At 46.1% G+C, this 17,425-nt stretch overlaps 1 protein-coding gene across 1 annotated transcript; it reads left to right on the forward strand.

Annotated features, from left to right (window-relative positions):
• The first annotated feature begins 8,318 nt into the window (after window positions 1–8,318).
• On the forward strand, window positions 8,319–17,069 carry LOC102075221 (patched domain-containing protein 3). The gene is made up of 5 exons (XM_074534559.1): window positions 8,319–8,531; window positions 8,854–9,661; window positions 9,897–10,018; window positions 10,999–11,144; window positions 13,104–17,069. The coding sequence occupies exons 2-5, from the start codon at window positions 8,930–8,932 to the stop codon at window positions 14,681–14,683; spliced, it is 2,580 nt and encodes an 859-aa protein (XP_074390660.1). The 5' UTR covers window positions 8,319–8,531; window positions 8,854–8,929; the 3' UTR covers window positions 14,684–17,069.
• Window positions 17,070–17,425: the final 356 nt, after the last annotated feature.

The following is a 17,425-nucleotide window of genomic DNA, read 5'->3' on the forward strand; positions in this document are numbered from 1 at the left end:
AAGCGAGGGGTAAAAGAGATAGATTTAAAAAAGGAATTACCGGGGTTGTTAGCTTATGGTCATTCTATAGGTATGTTTACTAACCCACATACAGTACATGAGCTTTCAGAGTGGAAAAATTTTGGAGAGGTGTTAATGGACTCTGTGTTAGATGGGGATAAATCAGCTAAAAAGTTTGGGAAATTATGGCGGGTGGTGTATAATGCATTGCTTCAGCAGGTCTCTGAGAGAAAGGCAGCAGAAAGGGCTACAGAAGCTCATAAGAGGAATATAGGATATGGTCGTGAGGATGATCCCTTGGCACCTTCTGTAACTAAGATACTTATGCCTAAAAATCCCCAGCATAGTGGTGTTGAGGACATGCCTTTAGAAAGTGCGGAACCGTCTGCGCCTCCCTTGTCTGAGGGGGAAGGCGAGCCGGGTGGGAGAGGTAAAAGCAAGCCAGCTTTGCCTCCACTGCCGGCTTCAGGCGGGTCGGATGGTGGGGGGGGCAAGCCAGCTCTGCCTCCGCCGCCGGCTTTGCCTCCGCCGCTACCCCCGAGCAGGCCGGCTCCGGTTACAGCTCCAGCGGGGGGGGCCCCTTCCCCCGCGCGAGCCGGCTCCGCTCGAGCGTGCTCCGGTTTCAGCTTCGGCGGGAGGGGGGCTCCTTCCCCCGCGCGCGCCGGCTTTGCCTGAGCAAGCTCCGGTTGCAGCTACGGGGGGGTCGCTTCCCCCGCGCGAGCCAGCCTCTGCTTTACTGCCTTCCCAATGCAAAAACTCGGCGCCTGCACTAAAATGCCAGCAGCATAGCACCTCCAAAGAGCCAGCTCCCATCCCAGGGGCACACCATGATCTATGGGGGGAAATGGCTAAACAAAGGAGGGAAGCTTGGTCTGCTTTGGCAAAAGAGGCGATGCAAATGGGAGATAGTGAAGCCGAAGAAATAGCTTCTAGTCTTGCATGTCCGGTTACTTATACACCACAATATGATGCACAGGGGAATTTAATGCATAATGTGGCAGCATATTCTGCCTTAGATTGGAAGTTGTTAGCTCAGCTACGTTCTACAGTTAGTCAGTTTGGTGTAAAAAGTGAACCTGTTAAGCAAATGTTAGATTATCTCTTTAACACTCAGATTTTATGCCCAAATGATTTAAAAGGGATAGTGCGTTTAATATTTACTCAGCATCAACAATTATTGTTTAATGCACATTGGCAAGCATTAGTAAATGAGTCAGTTGCTGTACAACGGGCTCCGGGAGATCCATTGCATGGAGTGACAGTGGATGAACTTATGGGATTAGGAGCATTTCTGCGTACAGAGGCACAGATGATATTGGGACCAGATAAGCTTAGAGAGGCTATGAGATTGGTGCGTACAGCGATAGATATGGTTAAAGAGCCAGGGGGATTACCAATTTATATGGGTATTAAGCAAGGTAGAGAAGAATCATTTGGAAATTTTATCGATAGGGCGGCTGCTGCTATAGACCGGGCCGGTGTGGCAGACTACCTTAAGGGGGCGATATTGAAGCAGTGTGCCCTTCAAAATAGTAATCCAGCAACCCAAAGAGTATTATCTACTTTGGGAGCAAATTGGACCATTGAGGAAGCATTAGAGCGAATGGCATTAATGCCAACTGCTTCGCAGGCATTTCTAGTAGATGCTATAAAGGAGTTAGGATTGGGGTTACAAAAGCAGGCAGAGTCTAATCAGAATCAGGTGTTAGCTGCTCAGAATCAGGTGTTAGCTGCTCTTGCTCCTCTCCGAAGTGGCTCACTGGCATCCAGCTCCCACAACACCACAGCTTGTAGACGGCGGTCGGGAAACTGTCAGCAGAGCGCGTTTCACGGGGGCCGCACCCAGACACAAGTAGCTGCCGTGACATCAGAGACACCAGCACCAGCTGCCGCGACATCGCAGCCACCTCCTGTCTGCAACCCGCAACAACAGGGAGCCTCGGTTTGGACTTATCAGCCGCAATAGAAATAATAATAATGACTAATCTTCCTGAGAAAATACCAACTAGAGTAAAGGGTCCTCTTATATTAAATGGACAAACATGTGGAGCATTATTATTAGGACGCTCTTCTACAACTATGTTGGGATTATTTGTTTTGCCTGGAGTTATTGATGCAGACTTTACAGGGGAAATACAAATCATGGCTTACACCCTCTATCCTCCAATTAAAATTACAAAAGGACAACGTATTGCACAATTGATACCACTATCACAAATGACCTCTGGAATACAACCATTTACTGAACAAGCACAGGATGAAAAAGGTTTTGGCTCCACTGGTGTTACACTTTTAACTGTGGATTTACAAAACAGACCAAAGCAAAAGGTCACAGTTACTTATGGGCATCAAAGCATAACCCCTTATGGATTATTGGATACAGGAGCAGATACCAGCATTATTTCTCCAGAGGCATGGCCACAGCATTGGCCTCTATTCCCATCAGCAAACATGCTCACCGGAGTAGGAGGATTTACATTGGCAAGCAGGTCGCCTTCTTTGTCTGTGTCCATTGAGGATCAACAAATATCTGCTGTGTTTTCAATTGTGCAACTGCCTCCTACAGTCTCCTGCCTAATTGGAAGGGACATTTTAACACAACTGGGAGTGGTGTTAACTAATCAGCACCCTTTGGGGTAATTGCCATCGCTTGGACTTTCCCCATTCCACTCACCTGGAAAACAGATACACCGGTGATGGTTAAGCAATGGCCTCTAAAAGGGGAAAGCCTTATGCATGCTCATGAATTAGTGGAGGAACAATATTCAAAGGGACATTTACGACTTTCCACGAGCCCCTGGAATACACCTATTTTTGTGATCAAAAAGAAATCAGGGAAATATCGTTTAATACATGATTTGCGGGCTGTAAATGATCAAATGGAACCTATGGGGGCCTTACAGCCTGGTCTTCCTAATCCAGCTATGATTCCAGAACACTGGCCACTCTTAATCATCGACTTAAGGGACTGTTTCTTCACCATTGCCCTGCATCCTAATGATGCAAAAAGATTTGCCTTTACTTTACCAGAAATAAATCGTGGAGAACCAGATAAAAGATTTGAATGGATTTGTTTGCCACAGGGCATGCGGAATTCCCCGACTTTATGTCAGCTTTATGTTGATGCAGCATTGCAGCCATTACGTCGCAGATGGCCAGCTACTATAATATATCATTATATGGACGATATCTTGTTTGCACAGCAACAACCATTTTCCTCTTTGCAGATTGACATTATTAAAAATACTCTTGCTTCATATTCACTTGATATTGCTTCAGAGAAAATTCAGACTACAAAGCCCTGGAAATATTTGGGATGGACTTTGATGGATCAAAAAGTGATACCTCAAAAATTGGAGTTACAACTGGACATTAAGACTCTATATGATGCACAGAAATTACTGGGGGACTTACAATGGCTAAAGCCTATTGTGGGAATACCGAATCATTTGTTAGAAACCCTGCGGCCTTTGTTGAAGGGTGTTGACCCTACTACTCCTGTATGCCTGACGCAGGAGCATCGTCTTGCCTTGCAACAAATCAGTGACTGTGTACAACAGGGGTACGTGTCTCGTTGACAACTCGACCACCCTATTGACCTTACTATCTGGAATAGCCCTTGCCACCTGCTTGGTGCTCTCTCTCAACAACAGGAGAAAACGGGGGAGATACGGGTGTTGGAATGGTTGTCTCCACCATTACAGCATAAGAAAACAATACGTTCAAAAATTGAACAATTGGCTGCATTAATTAAAAAAGGACGTCTCAGAATTCTTGAAGTGGATGGTAGAGAACCTGCTACCATTAGACTATCTATGGAAAAAGAAACCTTGGACTGGTACCTGATTAACTCAAAGGATTTACAGGAAGCATTATTGACATCATCTGCAAAAGTGGATACCAGCAAATTAGTGCCTAGAGTTTTGCAATGGATGACAGAATGGAACTGGATTACTCGACCCTTGAGAGAAGATTGCCCTATAGAAGGAGCTGTTACAGCCTTTACCGATGCAGGAAAGAAGTCAAGGCGTGCTGCTGTCACTTGGCAAGAAAAAGGACAATGGAAACATCAAATCATCACAGCAGACCCTGCGGATAGTTTACAAACTTTGGAATTGTTGGCAGTAGTATGGGCAGTATCCAACTTACAGGGACCTTTAAATGTGGTTACAGACTCTATGTATGTTGCAGGAGTAGCCAAACGAATAGAGGAAGCAGCAATTAAGGAAGTGAATAATAAACGATTCTATGAGTTGTTGGTACAATTAAGGAAAGCTCTACGGGAAAGAAATGCAGCGTATTCTGTGCTTTGCATTCTCCTCCTGAGGAATTGGACCTTTTTGGCAGTACAAACACCAGTTTGTCTAACACTACAGCTGGTGGATGGTTTAGCTTTAAGTCTTCAAACCGACCAAAAGAAACATGGGCCACCCTAGATTCATTCCTGAATGTGAGTGAAATCTCTCCACAGCATTACAGTAAATGTAACAGCACAAAAATCACTGCACCAATGAAATTACCCACGGGAATATTTTTAATTTGCGGAGACAGGGCATGGAATGGCATACCAGCTAGACCACAGGGTGGACCCTGTTATTTGTGTAAACTGTTATTGTTTCATCCTAATGTGTCCTTGCTAATGCACCTGAGTCAAAATTCAAACAGAAAGAGACGTAGCATACATGACTTAGACTGCAGCTCGATAGGAGATCCACAATTTTGGGGCACATTCAAACAAGTGGTTGTTTCAACTATCTTGCCGGGAGGATCTGCCAATAAGGCTATGAATTTAGCAAAGCAATTAGGGTGCTGGGCAAAGAGTGAACTGAACAAGACATCACAAATCCTAGACATGCTAACCACAGATGTGCAGAGTGTTAACCTTGCTGTTTTGCAAAATAGAGCTGCCATAGATTTTTTGCTTTTAGCACAAGGACATGGATGTGAAGAATTTGAGGGAATGTGTTGCATGAATCTGTCTGACCATTCGGTGTCCATTCACAGTAAGATAAAAGAACTACAACAGGGACTTCACAATCTGAAGGAAGAAGAAGGTTTAGGAATCGACGAATGGCTTAAAAGCTTAGGACTTGGACCGTGGCTAAGAAACCTTGTGATCTATGCTATAGGACTGCTGGGTGTAATTTTACTGTTTTTGCTGATTTTGCCTTGTGTTTTTAATTGCATTCAAAACATGGTCAGCCGTACAATAGCAAAAACCTGGCAAGCTAATTTCCTTGCACAAGAAGAAAATGGGGGAAATGTGGAGAGCTTTAATGTGGAGAGCTTTACTAATAGTTGGTTAGCTGAGAAAAGCCATGCTGACATATTGCCACTGGTCAAGCTGAGAAATCAGCAGTCAGCAAGCTGAAAGGAGATGTCAGCAGCTTGCAATCAGTGGCCTTGCTGCAACATGGAGAAAGGGAGTAGAGATTAGTCCTGAATATCTCCTAAGAATATGTAGAAAGTATCAAAAGTAGGACCATAGGAATGTAAAAGTAGGTGTAACTGCTGATATGTAACTAACCAATCCTGAGCTCAACTTTTGCAATATGCATGAAGTTAATTACGAACTGTATTTAACCCGCTGTGCTGATCAATAAAATTGGGCCTGTGATGATCAACTGGATGTCCTGGTCTCCTTCCGTCGACAGGTGAGGCATAGCAAAACTGAACTGGCTCCTCACAGAGGGCCTCCACCTTGTGGGTTGAGTTTGTTTATGTGTGAACCAAATTTAGTTTGTGCTGGTAATGATTGCTCCAGAAAGAAGGATAACTAGTCCTTCGATGATTAGTTTGATCTTCAGATGCATGGCATCATTATCAGTATCATTCCTAGGAAGAGAAAACAATATGAGTCCTGGAGTGGTTAGTCCAGACAGTGGCTCAAGGTGTTGAACAGCTTGGGTTGGTGACACAAGTCTTTTCCCACTCAGGATATCTCTGCTCTGTCTCTTTAAATGCAGCTGAGTTGAGCAGTAAAGATCACTTTGGTCTGTCAGGGACAGTTTGGCCTTAACATTCCTCAGGTAGAATCTCAGCTTTCAATTCATTGAGTGCTTGCCATACTACTGTTGCTGCTTCCTCCGCCTTTTTGGTGGACGGCTCCGGCGATTATAGTTACCCTCCATAAGTGGGATCCCCTCTGAATTTGCCTTACCAGTTTTGCAAAATTTAGAACAGCAGTGGTTAAAGGCATGGAATATCAAAACCCAGAATGTTTTCAATACGAATTTTAATTGAAGAGTGAGAAGCTGACATCAGCTTCTCGATACCTCCTCCTCTTGTTTTTCCCAATCGCGCTCCGCAAGCATTGCCTCTGCCTGTGCTCACCTGTTGTTGTTATATTTCTAGAGTCCCATACCTTGGTTTGGTGTTTTCTTATGGCTGTAGATCTTCACATCACTGACTCCTTCTTCTGCATGTTGTTCCTTCTTAGCCAGGACTCCTCTCTGGCCAACCCACCCCCTTTTATCCCAGCTACCTTCACTAGCCACAGCTGCAGCCCAATGAAGGACATCACAGCTGCAGCCCATCAAGATTGACTGGGACATACTGGGGCAAGGCCTATATACAGATATTGAAGTACAATACAGATATTTTACTGGGACTCAAAGGCCACCTCTACTATACTCATCGTCCCTTTCCTGACCCTGCTGAGCTGCGAGCAGCCCCTGTGCCTGCAGCTTCTTGGAGCGCTCCAAGCAATGCATCCGCCAGCAGCCTCTCTTCCTTCTCCTGCTGGCGCTCAGCGGCGAGCAGCCTGCAGCCTACTCTCCCTTTCCCTATCGCACTCACAGCAAGCAACACTTGCTACCGAAGCCTATTTCCTCTCTCATTTAACTGATCCTGCAGTCCTTTCACCAAACCCTGCTGAGACGCAATCATTTCTCCCCTGCCTGTTTGTTGGCATACCTTTCCTTTTGGGCAAAAAATAGCAGATAAAACGGCTTTACTTTCCCCCTTCCATACCTTTTACCACATTTATCCATTTAAGCCCTGCCTCAGCGCTATTTGAATTAGCACATACTACACCTGGGGAAGTTGGACACACCTTATATTCTTCCCATCACTACCTGGCTGTAATTAATGGGTATGGCATTCTGCCCATGACATCAAAAAAGGGATGGCACACCCTTAATGTGAAGGGAGCAGCCATGATTTGTAAATGCTCATGGTTGAAAGAAACTACAAAAATTGGAGGGTCCACAAAAAATCACAAAGTTTTATTATACATTTGGCATGGAAATTGGAATGCTAGTCCTTGAGCTACTATAAAGGAAGGGAGGGAGGGAGGGAGGGAGGGAGGGAGGGAGGAAGGAAGGAAGGAAGGAAGGAAGGAAGGAAGGAAGGAAGGAAGGAAGGAAGGAAGGAAGGAAGGCCAAACAGTAATTCACTGGAATCTCATTTTGAAACTTCCACCAAATGCAACATAACAACAAAGAGAGATTGTGCCTTCATCCAAAAAATACAAGAAACCTTGACTTGCTGGAAGTCCTATGACCAGTTCCTGGCCCTGCTCCAAGGAGTATATTTTATCTTATTAGAACTTAATATAAAGTGCATGAATAGGCCAGGCAACAGGGATAAGCATTTAGATTCTGGGAGAAGACTGGCATGCACTACCCGCTTGAACACCACTCTGAACTGAGAGTTGGTGGAGCCATCTTTCCAAGCTGTCAGGCAGATTCCCAAGCCTCAGTTTACCTAAAGGCATCGGCCTGTGCCCAGTGGGTACCCTGACTGGGTAGCTACTGCCACCAGGCCAGTTCCTAGGTTTCAACAAGTTAGGAGCTAAAGAAAATAGCTTCTAAGTGTCTGTCTGAGAAATACCTGTCTCAGAAAACCTGCGCATGGAAAAAGGAATCACCAGGATCCAACCTGCCCTAAGTGCTGATTGCAGCAGGAGATATATAACCTTGCTCAGAGCCTGGCTGGCTCCTTTATACTCACAGGTGTGTCAAGCCTGTCTTCCCTAGATGGGATTGAAGAAATACCTACAATTTTCTGCAAGTACTTGCAGAAGAGAGTTGCTTCTCTCAGAGGCAAGAAGTGCCTGCCTGTGACACCTCTCTAGTAATGTCACATCTTAGCTTAATGTTCTCAGCCTGAAACCACTCAAATCACTGCCACCAGTGTCAAGAACACCAGGCTGCAAGACAGTTTTTGGACTTGGAAAGATTCTTTCTATCATTGCTACTGCATAAAGTTCTGGCATATCACACCAGTGGTACTCCTGTGACTTGCCAATTGGAATAGCTAACCCTTGTTTCAAAGTCTTTTATTTCTTCTGCTATCACTTTTCTGTTTTCAAAACGAGTACGCTGAGAGATACAAATCACCACTGTCTGTGTTTTGCTCTCAGATGGAAGAATAATGCATAGTAGTGAAGCAGCGACTGCAGCAGCTTCGGGGAAAACGCTGAAAAAGCCGATGACGTCTGCAGGCTGAAGGGAAGGCACGGGGCCGTGCCGGGAAGCGGCCGGGTCACCACGGAGCCAAAGGCGGGATCCGGGCAGCGGTTCAGCACGGTGGGCGCTGCAAACGAGCTGAAACCCGCGGAGCCAGAGCCAGGGGGAACACGGAGGGCAGGGGGAACACGGAGGGCAGGGGGACACGGAGGGCAGGGGTGACACGAACCCGGGGCGGGGCGCGGCGGGGGGAGCCGGGTCTGCCCGCCCGACTCCCACCTGTTAGTCCCAGGGAGGCGGCGGAAACCCCGCTGAGTCACGGCAGGGGCGGTTCCGCCCGCTGAAAAATGCGGTCCGAGGTTCTGCCGGGCAGAGGGCGGCTCTGAACTCCTCTCCCTCTTTCTCTCCTCTCCCTCTCTCCTCTCCTCCGCCGTCCGCACAGACCGCACGGTCGGGCCCCGGCGTGGGACGCTCCCGCGGCGAGGAGCTGCGACCGGCAGCCCGTGCCCGCCTGGCCCATGGCGGGGCCGCGGGACCCCGCGGAGCGCTGCTCCTGCCGCAACACCAACTGCGTGGAGCGGCCGCTGCGCCGGCTCTTCGAAGGGCTGGCGAGCGGCGTGGCCGCCTGCCCCTGGCCCTTCGTGCTGGTGCCGCTGCTGCTGTCGGGCGGGCTGGGCGCCGGCTTCGTCTTCCTACCGCAGCGGCAGGAGAACGACATCGAGGGGCAGTTCACGCCCACGTGGGGGCCCGCCAAGGCCGAGCGCGACTTCGTGCGGCGGCACTTCCCCACCAACGACTCGGAGCGCTTCTCCGCCGCGCGGCTGCCCACCGAGGGCGCCTACGCCGCCCTCATCGCCGTGGCGACGAACGGGGCCTCGGTGCTGGACGCGGCGCCGTGGGCAGAGGTGCTGCGGCTGAACGCGACCGTGCACGACGCCGAGTACGAGCGGCTCTGCGCCCGCACCGACGGCGGCTGTGCCAGCCCCAACGAGCTGCTGTCGCGGTGGGGCCATGCGGGACCGCAGGACCCGAGGAGCCTCCGCTTCCCCGTCAACGACAGCATCTTCCTGGGGACCGCGCTGGGCGGCGTGGAGACGGACGGCGGGCAGGTGCTCAGGGCGCGGGCCCTGAAGCTGCAGTATTACCTGCGGGAGGACGGCCCCGAGGCGCAGGACAGCCGCCAGTGGCTGGAGGGCTTCCTGCAGAACATCTCGTCCAAAGTGGCGGAGCTGCATCTCGGCTCCATTCAGGTAACGCAGGGGCCGGGTACGGCCGTGCGGAGCCGCCGAGCCCGAAACGCCCGAGCAGCCCCGGCGAGGGATGGAAAGGGAAAGGGAAATGGGAGGGTGGAGGGAATAGGCAAGTGGGCTGCAAGCTCCAGGCCAATGCTCCTCTGCCAACTTGGTGTTTGGCCTTGCTTGTGCTTGTGCAGAAAGCCCAAGAAGACGAAAAGTGTTTCAACGTTTCTGGTTGTTTTACCGGCAGGTGACTTACTTTACCTCACTGTCAAGACAACAGGAGTTTGAAGGAATTACCAAGAGTGTGATTCCGCTCTTCTCCGTGACGTATTTCTTGACAATAACCTTTGCAATCGTCTCTTGCCTAAGGTAAAATGTCTTTAAGCCATGGCTCAATGAGCAGTGATCTCTGCTGTTCTTTACCTCCTTCAGTTGGTTTCTGCTCTTGTCAAGTGTAGGCATTCCTGAAGCTGCAGAATTTCTGTAACATTTTATAACAATGACAATGTATTTCTCTGCCTTTTTTTGTCTACATATGTGTATCTCCCAGCTGCTTAGATGGTAAATGAAAACTTGAACAAGTGTTCAGTACTTAGTTAAGGTTCAGGTGGATGAGCAGTAGCTTCATAGATTCCTGCAAGTCTGGGTACAGCCTTAGTTGTTTTGCTTGCTAGTAGAGTCAGAACCCTACCTGCTGTCCACAGAGAACTTAACCTGCCCTTTCTTTGTGCTGATGGAAAGTGAACTCTTGCACACTCAACAGCTGTACAGCAGTGTCCGTACTGTGTCCTGTAGTTCCAAAAATTGAACTTGCAGGGTGAGTGGGCTGGTTTAGTGTTTGCATCAAGCATCATGCCTATTAGAGCATTTCTTATGGAATGCTTGAGCCAGCTTTCTCTGGAATTTTGGCAAAAGGCTTGTAGCCAACCCGACTGCTGAGAAAGTTTCTCTACATGGCACGTACTTCCTGAAAGGTGCTTCCACTGATATGCTACAGCAAGAACTCATATAAGATCAAAGACATTCTAGAAATTCACCATTTTTTTGGGTCACCCAAAGTCTCGCCTCATTAGTAGAGCTTATGTATCCTTATTTTGCCATCTATTGTTATTGATGCAAAGATCAGTACACATCCTCACTCTTCTGAGTATGGTTGGGCAGTAGTAATAATGTGTATAACATCTCCTAGAAAAATCATTTTGTGTAATCCTGACACCTAGGAACTCTCCTAGCAGCTTTCATCAGGAGTTATTCTGAGAGAGGGTATCACTGGTATGTGAGTACTTTTCATGCCAAACACCTTGGTGAAATATTTGACACATAACTAAGATTTTCCTTAATATTTTCAGACTGAGCTGTATAAGAAACAATATCTGGCTTGCAAGCTGTGGAGTGCTTTCTTCTGGCTTAGCTGTATTGAGCAGCTTTGGATTGCTGCTCTTCTGTGGAGTGCCGTTTGTGGTCACTGTAGCAAATGCACCATTCCTCATTCTGGGTAAGTAGAAAAAGTGAGTGTATTCAGATACAAAGACCAGAGTGAAGGTAAAACAGCCTAATGGTGTCAGTCTTTTATGATGTGAATGTCAGATAATACAACATTTTCTCCTGAAGTGAATGTAGGAGATACCCAAGTCCCCTCAGAGCACCTACGGAGGAGGGCAAGCCCCTCAGCTCAGCTCCGTGTGCCACAGTGGGACTGGAGATGGGTTCTGGTGCTGCAAGGGCAGCTTTCCCCAGAAGACAAAGCCTGATCCAGATCCCCTGCTACAGCAAGAAGATTGTAAGTGGGAGAGTGGTAAGCTTAGCACTTCTGGCATTGCTTTAGTGTCCCTGGAAGCGTAGCCAGGATGATTGATCCTCTGCAGTATAACATCTATGTACAAACCAGTCTCAGTCAGCTGCACAACTGAAGTGATGCACCATTTGTGCAAGCAGCTCCCCAAAAAACCCAAGGAAGATGGTATCATTGCATGCTTGTTACACAGACTGCTTAGCAGCCAGTGCTGAACTTTCCAAGTACTGATAGTGTTGCTGCCATTAGATATTGTTTCCAACTACATAATGTCGCTGAAAACAAATTACTGCTTTTAAAATCCTTACTGGTCTCCTGTACCATACATTCATCTGATCTTTTCTTGGGCTTGGTCTCATGCTGAGGAAAACACACGGAGTTCCCAGGCTGACAGAGGCTGTGCATCATCCGAAGATGTCCCATGCAAATGCTCCTTTGAGCGGGCATTGTTTCTTTATTTCCTGCATAATTCTAATGCATTTTTTCATCTACTTTTGCTTGCTCATCAATTGGAGTGGCTCTGATTATCAAAAAGCCCCTTTTGTATACCTGGGAAAGGGCTTAAGTCAGTCTCTTCAGATATAAAACACAGACTTTTGTCTTTCTTGCATTAAAGCAAACAAATTCTCAGTACATCAGAGGATTTGCTTTGACAGCTGCTTGCTTTCCGAAGCAGCCTGGCTCCCTGCCACCCAGTAGTACCTTTTGATGTGCTGCTTAATTCATCTTTGCGTGTTTACTGGCAATTGCCTGTTCAGGTAGCAGGTAATGATTTCATCTCTTCTGTGTTCAGCTAAATCTCACTCCGCTATTCACCCAGCCTTGCTTTCCCTTCTGTGTGATTAATTTTCAGTGAATAGAAGAGCCTTTGACAACATGGCAAAATACTGCAAGGTGTGAGATAATAATCTTGAGAGTTAGCAGAGGTGAGAGAAGCCCATTGGCTCTTCATTTTTGAACTTCAGCTCATTTGCATTTTAGCAAACACCCAAACCCAGGATCCAGTCTTCCTGGCAGGTTTTCCTAGGGGCCTGTCAGGTAATATTTGTGAGCACATCAGTATAGAGGTGAACCAAAATGAGTAATAAATCATGAATAAGTGCTGGAAAATAAACTGGAGAGAAGTGGAGGGCAAAGAGCATAAAAAAAGCTAAGCCACTGGAAAACTGGAATCACTCTTCTCCCATGTGGTAGCAGCTGCTCTTCTGTCTTCTGAGGGCAGAACAAGACATTATTGCTCTAAGTTGCTGCAGTGCTGAAGAAGAGATTCCAGAGATAATGGGGGATGCTTGCAGTGGTAAGAACAGTTGAACATCAGAATATGCAATGCTTTGAAATCTGTGTCATCTGCATCATGGACATCAGCAACAAGACACTTGTCAGAGATGCAGTAGGTGTGCTCATTCCTTCAGCAGAGTTGCTGAGGGATCAACAGCCCATCAGGTCACCAGGAGGTGCTGAAAGGTAATACATTCAGCCACACACAAAGGATCTGTTTTCCAGATTCTCTTGTAACTTGCATCAGTGCTCAAGCAGTGTTAGTCACCCAACTTCCTTTTCCAGATTTTATGCAGAATGAAATGCGATTAATGTTGTAGTTTGGTTGGGTGTTGGTGGAAGCTGCCACTTGCAGTGCAGCGTTAACAGTCTCTCCTCTTGCAGGGGTTGGCGTTGATGACATGTTCATCATGATTGCTTCCTGGGAACAAAGTTTAAGGAAAAAAGAGAAATCCAATGTTAAATCTCTGCTGGCTGAGACTTATTCAGAGGCAGCACTTTCTGTGACCATCACCACTCTGACGGATGTTTTGGCCTTCTTCATTGGCACCTGGACTGCTTTTCCGTCCGTGAGGTCTTTCTGCCTCTATACAGGGACAGCTTTTATCTTCTGCTATGTATATACCTTGACCTTCTTTGGGGCAGTTCTGGTATTAAATCACAAAAGGGAGCAAGGGAACCGGCACTGGCTGACTTGTATGAGTGTGGATGTAGGTAAAGATCAGGCTGAGAACTCCCGCTTGTACAATGCTTGCTGTATCGACAGCTCTTCTAGGCAGCCATCTGAGCCAGAAGGTGACCATCCAATGAACGTATTCTTTAAGAAGTATTATGGCCCTTTTGTTACAAATAAATGGAGCAAGGTGCTCATGGTGTTGCTCTACGGAGCATATTTGGCCGGCAGCATTTATGGGTGTACTCAGGTCAGGGAAGGCATCGATCTCCGAAATCTGGCAAATGATGCCTCCTATGTTATTCCATACTATGATGATGATGACAAATACTTCTCCACATATGGACCCAGGGTCATGGTTGCCATTAGTGAGAGTGTAGATTATTGGAACGAGTCGGTGCGCCTTGGTATTGAGAGCTGTGTACAGAATTTAGAGAACATTTCCTATGTAGATAAGAACCTCACAGAGTCATGGCTGAGAGTATACACAGAACTTGACAAAAGGGGTTTGATAAATATAAGCAGTAAAACTGACTTCTTAAATAACTTAAATGTACTGTTCAGAGCTCGTCCCAGTTTTGAGTGGGACATAAACAAGACTCAGGATGAAATAGAGGCTTCACGTTTCTTCATCCAGACAGTGAATGTGACATCAGCCGTGGATGAGAAGAATCTCCTCAATGAGTTAAGAGAGGCAGCCAAGCAGTGCAGCATTCCACTGAAGGTGTATCATCCAGCCTTCATCTACTGCGACCAGTACCTGGTAATAGTGCAGAACACTATTCAGAATGTTGTGGTTGCTGCCGGGGCCATGCTCGTTGTGTCCCTCGTGCTCATTCCCAACCCGTTGTGCTGCTTGTGGGTGACCTTTGCTATAGCCTCTGTTATAGTCGGCGTTGCTGGTTTCATGACGTTCTGGAACGTCAACCTCGATTCCATATCCATGATCAACCTGGTCATTTGCATTGGGTTTTCAGTAGATTTTTCTGCTCATATTTCCTATGCCTTTGTTACAAGTGGAGAGTCATCGGCCAATAAAAGGGCAATTGAAGCTCTGTCCCTGCTAGGTTACCCAGTTCTACAAGGTGCAGTTTCTACAATACTGGGCGTAGTTGTCCTGGCCGCAGCGAGCACCTACATCTTTAGGACATTTTTCAAGATCATGTTCCTTGTTATTTTGTTTGGGGCTCTTCATGGTCTTGTTTTTATTCCAGTGTTTTTAACATTTTTTGGAAACTTTGGCAGATCACCCAATACCATATCTAAAAAACTTGAGCTTGAGAAATTATAGTTTGTTTGTGACTAAGTTTAGTAAATTAAGTTTTACTTATTATATGTAGATTCAATTGTAATGATTGTCAGGGAATGTAAGACATGAAGAAAATTAAAGATAAAAAAAATAAACTCAACAGGGAAGCAAAGGCTTCAGAAAAGCCAGGCAAGAAAAATAATAAATTAAAACTTAGAGATTACATTTGCATTTTTAATTTTTGTGTCAACATGTTAATGTTGTTAAGTATTTTTTGTGTCTACTGAATGTATTATGTATATATATTATATATATGTATTATGTATATATATTATGTATATGTATTTTGTATATGTATTATATTTTTGTGTCTACTGAAGTTATTATAAACACTGACCACTGTGTCAGCTTAATGGACTACATAACATTTTGTCAGGACATGTGCACAGTGGGGAAGAGTAACTTCCACTCGTCTGCATTTCCCACCTGTTTGCCTTGGTGCTGTAACTCATCCCAACACTGAGCTGAAAGAAAGTTTTTTGCCCAAGAGACTCAAATTTGGATGTTTTACAGCAAAATTTGGATGTTTTACAGTAATTTTGTTTTACAGCAAAATGACAAGTGGTAAGAACTGTCTCAGACTGCAGTAACCCATAAGCCTTCAGGAGACAAAATGTGCTTAGGTTCCTAATGTAGCACGAAAAACCTTGGGGAAGACTCACCCCAAGGTGACTCCCATTTCCTATTCAAAGCCTTTTCTTGGTGTCCTGTTTTCTAGCTAAGGCTGAACATCTGGTACCCTTAAGAAGTTTGTGTGTAGCTTCTCTTGGCTACAGTCTGCAAAGGATGTGCTGTAGGTTATTGAACTTGCATGGACCTCCTAAGTATGACAGGGCAAGGACTCTCTAGAGAGAATCACAGCCTGATTTGGGACAAAATGAAAAGGCAACTCAGGTTTAAGCAGATCGGTCCTAAAACTGTAAACCCATAAATTCCATTCTGTTCATCCTGAGTAGCTTTCACTGAATAAGAGCTAAGAATAGATGAGAAGTGGCCTTTTAACTTGTAGGGGACAAGACAGAAGAGAAAAGTCAATTTATAACTTGTTGCCAATATCACGAATGACCCATTGGAAACAAAGTGAATGATGGAAACTGATGGAATTCTGGAAAAATTGGTGTAGAACTCATTAAACCATTCAGTCCAAATCTGCTTCCATGGAAGATTTCTTCTGACTGAGCAAGTGTGGCAGGGTCTGCCTCTGTTTCCTGTGATTCCTGGCCCATTTCATGAGACCCAGTAGACAGGGCAGGAGCCTTCTGTTTCTTCCAGAAGTTTTTGGAAGATCAGTGAAAGACTGAAATTCATATTAACCTTAGAAGAAATCTGCTCCTGAACTCAAAGTCAAAACTCCATGCTGAATCTCAGAATTACAGCTAGCAGCATTAAGTTTCCAGGACACTAAACACAAAGCTACATCTGGGAAAAAACAAATGCACTAGAGTGCCCACTTCTCCCATTAAATGTTTCACAGTCCATACTAGTGCCATAATGGCAAATGTTGCAGCCATTTATGCACTGATGATGCTGTGGAAGGAGCAGATGATGCTCTCATGTTGACCAATGCCAGAGGAAGGCCTCTTAATAAATGTGTGAGTGATGGGTTTGGAAAAAGGGAAAGATACTGCTCAGGGAAGTAGAGAGAGCGACCTATTTAAAGTGTGTACTCTCACCTCTCATCGTGTTGTTTGGCCATGTTTTAGAAGCAAAAATAGCTCTCATTGCTTCTAGCTCAAGTTTTCAAGCAGATCAATAGAGCAGAAAGTTAGCAATGGCTTGATTGCTCTATCTTCAAGGCCAGTTTAAAGGATTAAGATTTAGAACACTCTTCTGATATTTCAGCTGACTCAGGTCATCACAGAGTAAGAAGCAGCCAGGAGAAGGCCACAACTTTCAGTGGAACTTTGCATTTTGTGTTAAGCATGCTGGTAGAATTCTGTCATGCCAGCCTCAGGAATACAGAAAATTCAGAATTATGTCCAAGTTTGAATTTCTTATTTTTATGTGCCACCCTGCTTGTGACCACTTTGGAGGTATTTCAAAAGCAAACAGTGTATCTAAGCACTTAGCTCTGCCCCAATTTCAACAGCAGGAGGCTGTTCCTACATAAAGGAACACTTCCCTGACTGATTTCTGGAAGTGCTTTTGTGGTTGTGATGTGTTGACCCTGGCTGGACAGCAGGAGCCCACCAAAGCCACTCTATCACTCCCCTCCTTAGCTGGACAGAGAAAACACAGCAAAAGGCCAGTGGGTTGAGATGAAGGCAGGGAGAGATCACTCACCACTTACCATCATGGGCAAAACAGTTTTGAGTTCAGTAAAATGAGTTTAGTTGCCAACCAAATCAGAAATAAAACCAAATTTTAACACCACCTCTTCTTTCCTCTTTTCATTTTCACTTCCACTTTTCTCTACCTCCTCCCCCTCAAGCAGTAAGAGCAGGGTGGGGGCAGGACAGGAACTGGGGCTGCGGTCAGTCCATCACGGGTTGCCCCTGCTGCTCCTCCCTCCTCAGGAAGACTCTCACTCTAAGCCTGCTACCTCTGCTTCACTGACCTTGGTGTGTGCAGAGCTGTTTATCTCACCTACTCACTCCTCTGTCTCTGGCTGCAATTGCTCTTGGGCAGAGCTTCATCCCCTTCTTTCAGTGTGTTGTCCCTGAGGCTTTACCACCGGGGCTGATGGGCTCAGCCTTGGACAGGAGCAGGTCCTCCTAGAGCGGT

Source organism: Zonotrichia albicollis, chromosome 1, assembly GCF_047830755.1.
Source record: "Zonotrichia albicollis isolate bZonAlb1 chromosome 1, bZonAlb1.hap1, whole genome shotgun sequence".
Taxonomy (NCBI): domain Eukaryota; kingdom Metazoa; phylum Chordata; class Aves; order Passeriformes; family Passerellidae; genus Zonotrichia; species Zonotrichia albicollis.